General features: G+C 35.4%; 1 protein-coding gene across 2 annotated transcripts in view; it reads left to right on the top strand.

Annotated features, from left to right (window-relative positions):
• LOC140166053 (carbohydrate sulfotransferase 10-like) overlaps window positions 1-13,969 on the top strand; it is a 32,395-nt gene that overhangs the window by 10,532 nt on the left and 7,894 nt on the right. Inside the window, exon 4 of one of the 2 annotated variants that reach the window (XM_072189430.1) lies at window positions 1,673-2,916. The exons of the other annotated variant lie outside the window; for it this stretch is intronic. Within the exon in view, the coding sequence (XP_072045531.1) occupies window positions 1,673-2,620 (948 nt within the window). The 3' untranslated portion in view covers window positions 2,621-2,916. Of the gene's footprint in view, window positions 1-1,672; window positions 2,917-13,969 lie in introns of those variants that run through there. 2 annotated transcript variants of the gene reach the window in all.

The raw sequence follows: 13,969 nt of genomic DNA, 5'->3' as shown, positions 1-13,969 counted from the left end.
ATCGTTTTTGTTTTTGTCTGGTTTTGTATGATGTTTTATAAAACTGGTTTTTTTTTTTCAGAATGTCTGTTTGGCAATAGTTCAGAGTCTATGGTTTGACTTAGGTAAAATTGTAAATCAGTGTTTTTGCTATAACGATAAAACTTAAAAGACCCCCCCCCCCAACAAAATCAAACAATTATAAAAAAGGAAATAGGGAAATATGCTAATTTGCATCAAACAAAAATGGCCGCTTAAACAGGGCTTAAATTTAAATGTTGGTCGAACGTGGGTAAAAGTCATGTCAACATAATCATAGCCTAAAGCCATATTATAACATTTGCTGAGTAGAACGCCCTCAAAAAACCTTTAAATTCTGGGTTTTACACGATTGTAATGTACTTTTGTTCATAAAGATACTCTGCAAAAATCAAGACTTTAGGTGCCGTAGTTTTGTCAAAATCCGAGATTTTGAATAAAGTGATGGAACCGGCGATGGAAATATTAGTATTAATATTACGATGGAAATATTAGTCGAACACGTATGCACTGCACTGTACGTACACGGCGTGTGGGATACACACACACCCCGAGGATCGTACCGTATTACAACCGCGGGAGTAACATGCATGGGCGCTAGTAGTAAATTCAATTTTCTATGCTTTACCTCACTTGTTCGGCTCAAAATTAAAGGGACATATCTGACAGTAAAAGCTAACATTTTATGGAAAATAAATACTGATCTAGTTTTACAGAAATGTTATTATATGGCTTTAAGGGATCGGATCCATGGTATATATAATTGCCAGACTATCGATGCCTTCAAGATGAAATAAATCTACTCATGTTACCGATTTAGACCTTTAAGGGGTACTACACCCCTCGATAAATTTGCGTCTATTTTTGCATTTTCTCAAAAACTAATAACACAGTGGTAACAAAAGTTATGTATATTATAGGGGCAAGGAATCCAATTACTACACTGGAATTTCAGTGACCCAAGACAACCAGTCTGTTATTTATGATCAGAAATAAGGTACCGCTAGGATGTACCTCGTTTCCTATCATATATACTGAACCGCTTGTCTTGAGTCACTGAAATTTCAGTGGAGTACTTGGATTCCTTGCTCCAATAATATACATAACTTTTGTTACCAGTGTGTAATTATTTTTTGAGAAAAATGCAAAAATAGTCACAAATTTACCACATGGGTGTAGTACCCCCTTAAGAATGCTTAATGTAAGAGGACACCCTTAGTCTGGAAAACGGACATTACTTGCAATTAGGTTACCATTTGTGATGTGATCAAGCAAATCAGTCGAAAGTCGGATATATTGATTTTCAATTATAGCAAACAAAGACAATAATTTCTTTGGTTGCTATTGTTTTGGAAAAACTGTTCATAGCTTTGGAACTAAATGTTCATTTCAACTGCGTTTTTTGCAAAATGCAGCTTTGCAAATGCTTTACACCATCATGTAAAAAACTGAAAATTGAAAATGTCCGACTTCAAACTGATTTTGCTTGATCACAACACATTGTAGTATGATACAGGGACATTTTACTAGTATTTCAAATCCTTGTATTGTTTGCAGGTGGGGGGGTGTTTGTGTGGGTTGTGCACCGGGATTGTGTATAACAATACTAAGAGTGTACTAATACGGTAATCTTCATACTTCTTACTACTTTCAGAATGCCAACTACCCGTGCTACCCGACAAGTCCTCCCGAAAATACATTCATACAACGTCAACAGAAAATACAACACCAACGACGTCATTTACTACAACAAGCTTGTCATCAATATTTAGGATTTGATCAATTTTCTGCTACCAAAATGAAGAAAACGCCAGAAGTTGCCTTTCTACTTGAAAACTACCATCTACTTTACGCCCAAACGGCAAAAATAGCCGGAACAAGCTGGGACCGTGTGTTATTGGTGCTAAACGGTGTTGCTAATTCAACGTCACAATTTGGCCAATCAGAGACCATAGATCTAACCAAAATAACCGTTCCTAGACTTGAAAATTACAAACATTCCGATAGATCTTTCATCTTGAGCAATTTTACGACATTTATGTTCACGCGCCATCCATTTTCAAGGTTGCTATCAGCGTATCATTGCAAAGTTGGTCCAGATGCAACCGAAGAACACGTTCACAGAGGTTTCTATGATCTTCTCCGAAAACGTATTCAGAAAAAATATCAGAGAACAAAACCTGATGGAATCCCTAATTTTCGGGATTTTGCTCAATACCTAGTTGATACAAATTCATTTTCAGACCCTCATTGGAAGGAGAACTATAAAATTGTTTCACCGTGTGACGTAGACTATGACGTCATAGGACATTTTGAGACTCTGGAAGAGGACGCCAGATATATTTTGACGTCAGTCGGAGCAGATTGTTTGGTGGAATTTCCTACTTCTGAAGGGAGTGCAGCTACAAACAGCTCGCACACAGATACGCTTGTTGAGCATTACAAAGACTTGCCACGGGACCTATTAGAAGGGCTTTATGAACGCTATAAGCTCGATTTCTTATTATTTGGTTATTCTTTTGAAGTAGAAATAGATGGAGAAATGTTACAATTACCTCCACCAATTGATGTTAAATTTAAATCAAAAGTAACACATGAATAACTGAACATGCTGAATAGCAAAGAAATCATTTAGATACGGCCATTAAAGTTTACTGCGCCCAGAAAGTATCCTTATAAAAATATCCTAATTTTAAAATTAAACCATATTTGGGTAAATTAGTTTTTTAAATAGACGCACTATTTAATCTTGCACATTATGACACCCCATTTAATCCAATGTGACCTCCAGAAGTAAAGTTACAAGCATTTGATTGGACGAAGGTCCCGTTTTAAAAGTGACAAACTGGCCTGTACAAGGCGAAAAGATTCCAACAAGCGCAACAAAAAGACAACAAAGTTTCTTCAGTCAAGCTTTATTTAAATCAGTAAGTTTTTATTTAATTTTTTCTTCTCTGTACTTTTTACAACTTTTTATTTTATTTTTCAGTTCTTTTGTTTCAGTTTTCTCTAGTTCCTTTTGTTTAAGTTCTTTTGATCCCATTAATATCTTGTGTGACCACCGTTATTGTACATTGTCGTCACATGCTCCGATCAGGCGTGTATAAGGCAGTTTGTCACTTTTAAAACTGGACCTTCGTCTAAACAAATTCTTGTAACTTTACTTGTGGAGGTCACATTGGATTCAATGGGGTGTCATAATGTGCAAGTTAGATTGTGCATCTATTAAAAAAAATTAATTTATCCAAATAATTATGGTTTAGTTTTAAAATTAGGTTTTTTTTTTCAAGTGTAAGGATACTTTCTGGGCGCAGTATATTATGTCTTCATTATGATATACGATGTATTGGAGTAGCATGGAGGAGTGACATTTTTTTCAGCATTTACTTTTTTATCAGAAGCTTTGCAAGCCCTGATCTAAGCTTAAACCATAACCATAAGCTTAAACCATCTAAGCTTAAACCATAACCATAAATAGCTTTTAAAAACGCACATTCATTGAACGTCAACGTGGTAGCTTAGGCCTAAAAAATAAAATTGTTTGATTGGTGTAACATAAAAAAAAATTAGGGTGGGTCGGTCGGCAATTAAAAAAAACACTTTAAAAAAGATTTAATTTCAATTTTTTTACATTTTTTTTGCAAAAATATAAGAAAAAAAGTCTTGGGTCGGGCCTATTTTTAGGGTCGGTCGGGTTGCGCTAATCAAACAATTTTTTAGGCCTTATATAACATTTTCCTTGAAGATGTCAAATTAATGAATCTATGGAATTTAATACGCTTTATTGAGCCCGTCATCCCATCATGTAAATCCATCATGATAAATTTTCCGTGATACGGAAAACGGACGAATTTCACGGAATCGGAGGTTGAAAATGGAATGCAGGATTTCATCAATAAAATTGAAATAATTGCAAAAAAAGTGAATAAGATATAAACGAAAATGTGTGTCTGTTGTTGGTTTCAATAAAATAAACGTGTAAAAAGTGCGCATAGTTTGTAATATATCTTTATTTAATAAACTTCTTGTAAAACGGACAAAACATTGTAAAACGGGCAAAACACGAAAGGCCACAAGAAAACGGAAAGTTACATTGACAAAAGTAGAACACTGAAAAATCCCCCGGGGGGGGGGGGGTCACTCCCATTGTGGCCTGCACACCATCCGCAATAATCAACTTTTGAAAAGCACCCTAAACAAGAATTTAACCCTTGGCTAAAACGATACCCTAAACAGGTAACACGCGCCTATTTTCACACCCTAATCAAATTTCATACCCTAAATTTAATTTCCGCGTATTAGCAATTGCAATTTTGCTATATTTTTTCCCCCAATTTTTCAGTCATGTTTTTGACACCTTAAACACGATACGCGTGTATCGTGTCTACCCACGAAAAACTACCCCTTTTCCGTGTTTTTATTATCGCGGATGGTGTACAGGCCACAATGGGACTGAACCCCCGCCCCCCGGGGGGGGGGGGGTCATGTCCATCCATTGAGAGAGGGGGGAGAGAGAAGCCATTGAGGAAACCTCGTAATTGTGCCGTTGTATTACGCATCCTTGTCATCGTTCGTATTAGTTTTATAGAGTACTGTTACCAAAAAGACATGAAAAATGTGGAGGTATGCGAATATATGATTATCATACTACTAAACTTCAAGATGGAGGAAATGTTATCGTGTGAGCCCCGGGGCCACTTGTATTTCAAGGTGGATACCATGTTTTAATGTACCCCAAGGGCTCCCCATTTGATATCAAGGGGAGGGGGCTGAAAAAAGTTGTCTCGCCATCTGAGCAAAATAAAATTGCTCAACCTCAGACCAAAAAAACAACAACCCAATAACCAATTTCTCTCGCTGGGTCAGATGGCGCAGAATTGCGCTGTTGTGGTCTTCACCACAACGTCCACAAGAGTACGCCATCTACTTCTATCAAAAGCCAAACGTGTTGCACCACACATTCCGTGTGAAGAAACGTTCTTCACATCGTTTGTCCAAGATGTTGATGGACGTCCACTTCCACGATGGCCCTCCACAGCTCCCTGAAGAATCTGCTTCTCAACTCCACCATCCTTTCTTACAATATGGCCATTGTACAATAGTGGGCGAAGTTTAAAAAAATACCTCCCATGCCTCGCACTGGAAATCAAATAGTGCGCCTTAAGGAGGATGAGAGGACGAGAGGGCAGGGGAAACGGTAAGTGAGAGGTGAGCGTTGAGGCAGAGAAAAATAAACATAAGAAAAGAGAAAAAAATCAAGATAAAGAAAAAGTGATAGAGAAGGAGAGTGAGAAGGGAAGGAAGGGATTAAAGTGATTAAGTAAGAAGAACAGAGAAAGTAAAAGAAAAGAAGTTAGTGATTTATGTTAATAAACTAAACACACAAGGCGCCAAGATTCGGTGAAGTCAAATCCTTCACTTACGGTAAATTACTCTGTCAGTTCCTTCTTCTTCCTCTACTCGTGCCTACACGTGCCTCACACAAGTCACCGAATTTCAGAAACTAGACATTGACAAGTACAATCTTATGAATAATTATTGAAAATAGCAAAATTTTCCAATAATTGTGTCAGCGCTCAAAACGGAAATAAATATATTAGCTGAATACAAAGAGAGCCCTGAATTATTATCCATTTTATTTCTTTGCATTGTATATTTTGAGGTACAGTACACGCTGTTTGTTTGTGCTCAAAAAGAAATATATAAATAATTATATTCTATTTCCTCAACTTGTACCGCAAAACATCCGCCTTTATATTAAGTCGCGTAAGATCACATGTGTTCGTTACGGAATGAATCTACAATCAAGGAAATAAATCGTTGGCACACTCTAATAATATGTTGCTCTAATAATATGTCGATTGATTTTGCTGGAGTAATTTCCTGTTAACCAGGTTTAAGTACTGCAAAGGTCTAATCATGTTTGCTGTGCAGCATAACTGCACTATGAGTTAAATTATTAGGGCTAACTCTAGGAGAGGGGAGGCAAATACATACATAATACAGGTGTCAAAAATGAAAAATGCTTGGATTACTGTAAAATGCATATCAAGCTATCAGTCTTTGAATCAAGGATTAAAGAAATTTATAGTTTCTACTATCTACAACTTAAGGTAAGGGGGCTGACGATCTACCAGGGACCATACGGAAAGCGCTATTAAGTCGTCCCTATTTACTGAGTTTGTTGAATGAGATAAAAATATTTTATGCACGGAATTTAATTCTTACTGCACGGATTTTAAATCTCACTGCACAAACGTGCCAGGAGCCACGTTAATACAGCCCTAGCCTCGGTTCGAGGCGTTAGGGCGCTAGGATAGTATTTTTTGTTTCTTGATTATTTTATTTATTTATTTATTTCATTTTTCTTTTTTTTTTTTTTCGATTTATTTATTTTATTCTGATCTCTGTAAGTGCTGTCCACCTACCTCTGCTCTATAAAGTGTATCCAATCGCCAGTGGTCCTGCTTGTCATGATCTGGCTGCCTCAAAGATCACTAACGGAGCCTGTAATAGATTGAGAACTTCTTGTAGTTGAGAGCGGTTAAGTGATGAAAATTGGGATCTGCAATTTTCTCTATTATTGTAGTCACATGACTACGGTGTACCATCTCCGCCAATTTCCTTTTTAATTTCCCTTTTTTTAATTTCCACTTTTTTTTTAATTCCCTTTTTTTTTTAATTTCCTTTTTTTTTTTTTTATTTTTTTTTTTTTTTTTTCTTCCTTCTTTTTTTTTTTAATTTTTTTTTTTTTTTTTAATTTTTCCCTTTTTTTTTTTGAATTTCCCTTTTTTTTTTTTTTTACCCCTTTTTTTTTTAATTTCCCCTTTTTTTTTAATTTCCCTTTTTTTTTATTTCCCCTTTTTTTTAATTTCCCTTTTTTTTTTTTAATTTCCTTTTTTTTTAATTTCCCTTTTTTTTTGAATTTCACCTTTTTTCTTTGAATTTCACCTTTTTTTTTTTTGAATTTCACATTTTTTTTTTTTGAATTTCACCTTTTTTTTTTTTAATTTCACCTTTTTTTTTAATTTTCCCAAGTAAAATAAAGTTTGGCAGAGGCGGGGTTCGAACTCACGGCGCAGGGCTTTGGATACTCTGTGGGCTTAGCGCCTTAGACCAGTCGGCCACTTGTCATATTGTTATGCCTTTGAAAATTATTTGAACATATGGTCGCAACTTCAAACATAGGCCTACCACGTGACAAGCAAAGGCAGAAAATGCGGGAGAAAATGTACCATATTTTGGAATTTTATTTGTTAAAAACATTAATGTGTATTAATAGCGCTCAATTGTTGAGAAATCCGACAATAATAAACATGATAAATGGGCAATTATTATACATGCATTATCGATTTGAACTCGCTAGGCCGTATGGCCGCACCGGCTGCACGTGCTAAAATACTCCTATATCCTGGGATACCGGGTATATACATGTGGTTCACATTATAGAACCTGCCATTTTTCGTGCATACACGGTCTGGATTTTCGCAATTTATAGGATAATTACACGTAGGTCCCCCAAAGTTTCTTCCAGTTATTGAAGTGCTTATATAATGACATGATGTTGCATTCAATAATATAAGCCTATATACGTATACTTTACTTTACCTTTACTGTCACTATTATAATTATATAAACTTTTTCATAACCATTTTATACTAGTATTTTGATGTAATAAATATCAGTATAATTTCGAGTTCAACTGAATGCTTTCATCATGATTAATAACATGTTTTATTTATCAAAATCGACTATGGCATAGTCTAGGACCTACGTAAAATTTACATAAAATTTTTACCATCAATAGAGTGTTAATTTTGACTAAATTCAGAAAATATTTTGGCGTATATAATTATAAAATTGAAATAAAATTCTCTGCCTTGATTTATTTGTTTATTTATGTATTTATTAAACAATTACCGGTAATTGATTATTTGCTTATTTATGTGTTTATTTATCAATCAATGAATTCTTTTATTTATTTATTTATTGATCAATTAATGATTTATTTTATTTATATTTATTTCTTTATTTAATCGTTTTCATTTAATAAATTCATTGATAACAACCGTATTCATTCCAATAAGCGCCCATGCCCCAATATAAAGCGCCCACCCAGGGAAGCTTAGGGATTAAGTTTAAAATGTAGCTCCTGGATGACCTTTGACCTCGGATGACCTCGATTTTAAGTTTTACGTGTTCCCCTCATATCAAGGATTCCACCCACCAAGTTTGAGCCCGATCGGACAAAGTTTGAAATTTGACCCCTCCATAATGACCTTTGACCTCGCTTGACCTCAATTTTATTTCGGGAATATATGCCCCTCGTATCAAGGATTCCACCCACCAAATACGAGCCCGCTCTGACAAAGTTTGAAATTTGACCCCTCCGTAATGACCTTTGACCTTGGTTGACCTCGATTTTTTTTTGCGAAATAATTTCTCTTTTTTTAATTTCCCCTTTTTTTTTTTAATTTCCCCTTTTTTTTTAAATTTCCCCGATATTTTTTTTGATGTGCGTATAATGTTGCAGCTAGTGGATTCATGTTAGTATACCGCGGGGAGCATTAGCCTTAGTCAAGGCTTCGTCCGTACTTTATATTTGAACACAGCTGTCCAACATGGATAGCGCTCGCATAGCTTTCTATTTTTTTATATCTTGGCCTATAGTGAAGACAAAAATTAAATCCAAACCTAGTAAAACAATCCGAATCCAATAGAGTGATCACGAGGCTTATATTAAAGAAGGCCTAATTTGAATTAGATTAGAATAATAATTGTTAATAATATATTAAATATTTAGACCCTTCCACTGCCTATAAGTCTTTATTCGGCCTATAGCTAAAGCCACGATTTCTCCGTGTTCATGGTGTTACACAATCTAAAATCCGTCTTGCAAATTGGACGATTCCGTGATTTTCCGTGTCCACTGTAAAGCACTAGGCCTATGGCCAGAATCTTGGATCGTAGGCCTAAAATTAATGCTAGAATTGATTGTTTAATGGTTGATTACTGCTAAATAATCACTTTTCTTTGTTTTATTTTACAAATCAACACAAAAGTTAGACATTTTATACAGTTTTTCACTATTTGGTGGCATTTTCAAATTTCCCTGAGCAAACCCCGACATAAGATGAGTTTTTAACATCTTTTTAAACATAGTTACATTTTTAGCAGTTCTAAAATATATAGGCAATTCATTCCATGACGTGGAGCTGCAATTTCAAATGACTCATGTGCTCTTATTTTGTTTCTTGAAGAAGTTGCATGTTTCCAGATCGAAGAGTAGGCCTGCGAGTGGGAACATAATTTGAAAGAAGTTCAGATAAATATGACGGAGCAATAGGCCTATCATTATTACATTTATATACAATCAACATAAGTTAAACAACAATTCATTGGAACACAGGAAGCCAATGCAGTTCCTTACCAGTGTCTTATTAGTTTGTGAGAAAAATGCAAAAATAGTCACATAGGCCTAATAGTCATAAAATAGCTCTATTAAATAGTACGAATATGCCGTCCCTTTACATGGCAATTTTAATGGCAATTTTAAAACATTTGGCATGTGCAAAGGAGGGGGGCGAAGATTTTTTGGCAGGCCGAGAAGGGAAGCAAGCAATTTTTTGGCACGCCTTGGGAAAATTACCCCCCCTCACGGGCCGGGATAAAACCACTGCGATTTATATACTAGTATTCTTATGGTTTTCCCGTGACTTGAAATAAGTCTACGGCCCTAGCACACAGGCTCCGGCACAGGCTATATCAGTGGTGTAAATAATAGCCTACACACACATGGTCTGACCACTGACTTCTACACAGTGGGTCTGTCCATATACTATATCCATGGTCTGTCACACGTAAAGACTACAGTGTGAGCAAATTCTTGGACAACTATTGAGTATGTGTCTCGGCCAAGATTCTGCTTTGTGAGAAAATAAAAGGGGGAATTAAAAAAAAGGGGAAATTAAAAAAAAAGGGAAATTAAAAAAAAAGAGGAAATTTAAAAAAAGGGAAATTAAAAAAAAGTGGAAATTAAAAAAAAAAAGGGAAATTAAAAAAAAAGTGGAAATTAAAAAAAAAAAGGGAAATTAAAAAAAAAAGAGGAAATTAAAAAAAAAGGGGAAATAAAAAAAAAAGGGGAATTAAAAAAGGAAATTGGCGGAGATGGTACACCGTACATGACTCACATCCCTTCCTTAAATCATGACAAGCAGGACCACTGGCGATTGGATATACTTTATAGAGCAGAGGTAGGTGGACAACACTTACAGAGACCAGAATAAAAATAAATCGAGGAGCAAAAAAAGAAAAATGAAAGAAAAATAAATAAATAAAATAAATAAATCAAGAAGCAAAAAAGCCCCTGGAATAGGGGGTTGTTGCGACCCCCCTAGTTTTCAATTATAACGTCATATACTGTTATATTTTGTACTAATATATCGCTATGGGTCTCCTCTATCCAGCGATACCAAAATAAGTACAAACATTCCCCACATATGTACAAAAGTATATGCAAAATTGATTTTCGGCTAAAGATTCTACAAAAATGCGATTTTCACCGAATTTTCTGCTAAATATAAAAGGAAATGACTATTTTCACCTAACTAATAAGTAAAAAGTCAGCTCTTGAAATAATTTCAATATGGTCATTTTTGATGGCCGGTCCTTCCCCCGGGTAAGGTGCTGGATTGACAATTTTATCACCAAAATGAGCGCAAAGGATGTATCTACGAACACGATTAGCTTAGGTCGCTTGGACGTAAACGCGTGCGGTTTTTTTTTATGACGGGTAAAACATCTTGGGGTGGTACAACCCCCTTCGTAGTTCTAGGGTTAATTAAAAAATGGCAAATCATTAATATTGAAATATGTTGACTAAATATCTAGTAATACTCAGCCAAATGGAATCAAATTTAGAGAATAAACCCACGTAATCAGTATGAACATGATGAATATGAATACTGAATGCCCCACTTGGATAAAAAGGCACAATATGGGAATTTATTATATCTGCAAGTTTGCATTGACAGCCGTCCAGTTGTACACGCGTTGATTTGAACATTTCTAAAATTAAAACGATGTTGATGAAACCGTTATAATATAAAAACCTATTGATGATGATGCATAACAAAGAACTGGAAGCTAAGACTTGAAATTTACGATGGAGTATAATATTATTTTATTCACAAAACTGAATAATGATGTGCAATGAGAACAATGCAATGGAGATGGAGGAATCAAATTTAGCCAGTGTTGTAGATGTTGGCAGATGGATGCCTGGTAGAGGAGACATGGCAGCAAACATATGTATACTAAAATGACCTCTACTGCAAATTTAAATATCCCCTATAACATGTGTTATTATCATGATCATAGGGTCTGAGTGACATTGACCTTGTTAAAGAGATGGTCCAAATGATGGGGAGAGCAGTACATATGCAGGTGAGGGCAAACTTGAGCCACGAAGTAAACTATACTGCGCCAAAAAGTATCCTTACATTTGGAAAAATAATCATAATTTCAAAAGTGAACCATATTGTGGTAAATTTGTTTTTGTAATAGATGCACTACCTGAATCCAGTGTGACCTCAAGAAGTAAATTTACAAGCAATAGACGAAGGTCCAGTTTTAAAACTGACAAACTGGCCTATAGACGAATCCAGTTGCATGCATTCCTACACCTCAATGGCTGCCAAAGTTGGGTCCCCGCCGCCGGCACCATCTCACCTAAAATGTGAAATGATGCAGTCTTGGAGGGTATTTTAAACTGCATTCTATCACCTGTTACACGTAGACAAAAGAATAATGACAGTGTACAACACCAAAGAATCTAACATCGAAGTTTTTCGTTTTTCAATTTCAACCAAGAAAAACGACTAAGGCATATGATCGTTTTCCTTTCTAGATAACACAAGTATAAAACTACGATGTGATCGCAGCCTTATATAGACTCTTATCCTACATTTGTACCAATGTTTCAGCTGGCAAGGGCGGAAAAAATGAGTCCAGGATGACACCTAGGAAAGTTGGAGTAAACATGGTCAACTGGGTTGTCGGTTATCATTATTTATGGTCAAGATGATGATTTCATCCAACGCAAACACGGGTCCAAAGTACAATGCATATTGCATAATATAGTCCGCAGATGAGAATCATTATTTCCCATCATACACATTTTGTTATATCAGATTCTGTATAAACAGTGCATACACAGTAAATACAAAAAGTTTTGGACATCATTGCAAAAGGTTAGAAAAGGTTGCCAGAAACCGTTTAAACATGTTAAATGTCGGGTCATGGTGTAGGGTAAATATTATTGGGATAAGTGCATGAGACACTTACGGCTAAATGAGCTTACATGTACGTTGTGCACAATATGCAGACATTTTTCTTCCCTTTGATTAGCATGGAAAAAGTCTCACGACTCTCTGAACCAATAGTGAGCTTGTTTGTACTCATTTTAATTCATTTTTCATGGTGATTCCAAATATGGTCATAAAAATGTACAATTATTGAATTCTGAAAGAAAATTTGAGACTTGTCGAATGCAGTCTACACCCGTCTGGAGAAGGGTTATAGAATAGCAAGGTCTATGCGTAATCTTGCTCAATTTCCTGCAATGTATCATGGGAATACATTGTTGTCTCCTGTGGTCAGTGGGTATAGGCATAGGATTATACAGGGTGTCTCTGAAAGAACTGTATCGTCGGAAACTTAATTGTTTGGGTAATTGAACGTCACAACTAAACAAAACTAAATAACTGTTGTGGTTGAGGAATAAATCAGCTATCACATAGGCTACTTTTTGAATTTTGACAATCGACCACACCGTTCTTGAAATATAAGAATTTTACGAAACGACCTCATTTTCAAACCTTTCCACGGATTCAAATTCGGAGTGCTAATCACTGCGCATCATCATAGCGCATGAGGCGTCTATTGTCATAGATATTTGACTCCGTGGAACGGGTTGAAAATGAGGTAATTTCGTAAAATTCTTTTATTTCAAAAATGGAGCGGTAAATTGTCAAAATTAAAAAAGTATGTGATAGCAGATATATTCCTCGACCACATCGGTTATTTAGTTACGTTTGCTTTAATACGTTAACTCTCTTCACGCGGGTGTCGACTGCAGACGACAAGTTTCAAAAAAAAAATTTAAAATTCAAAAATTTCAGAAATGTAAATTTTCATGACCATATTTGGAATCAGCATGAAAAATGCATTAAAATGAGTACAAACAAGCCTAGTATTGATTCAGTAGTTCTTATAAGATAGCTCTTGATATTTTGAGAAAATATTTTAAAACTTTTTCCATTGAAGCGCATGGCTAGCATGCAGAGCATTAAAATATCAACAAAAAATCAGTTTCCGACGATACAGTTCTTTCCGAGACACCCTCTATTATCTACCCTGATAGCACAAAACATTAATAGTGGAGATAATCAGTAAAGATAAACTCACTGGGATATTATATTGAGACAAGTGAACATTTCTTTATCTAAATTTACTTCATATTAACATTGAACCCCGGACATTGAACTCATTTCATGCATAGGTACATGTACTGCAGGAGATGGAAACGATTGAAATTTATTGTTTGTAGGATGCCCGTGTGTTACTTCTTTTACGGATTCTCTTTGGTATGTATTGTACTTGATATACCATTGTCATGATTAGGCCTATATATAATTATTGGCACATGGGCACTACGATCAGTGATTCACTATATCAGAAAATATAAATCAGGTTAAACGCTAGTGAGCGACCCCTTTTTGAGAAAGGCGCTATAAGTGATAATAGCGATAATAGCACTCTTTCTTATATTACTTGCAATTGCGCTAATTTGTCATTTATTTGTGCACATAATTGCAATATTAGCACTGCTATTATCAAAATAGTGCTATTTTCGCTATTGTTAGTGTCTTTTTTAGACTTAGAAAAAAAT

Source organism: Amphiura filiformis, chromosome 12 (genome assembly GCF_039555335.1).
Source record: "Amphiura filiformis chromosome 12, Afil_fr2py, whole genome shotgun sequence".
Taxonomy (NCBI): Eukaryota; Metazoa; Echinodermata; class Ophiuroidea; order Amphilepidida; family Amphiuridae; genus Amphiura; species Amphiura filiformis.
The sequence above is the reverse complement of the archived record's forward strand: the minus strand, read 5'-3'. Positions and strand labels throughout refer to the sequence as shown.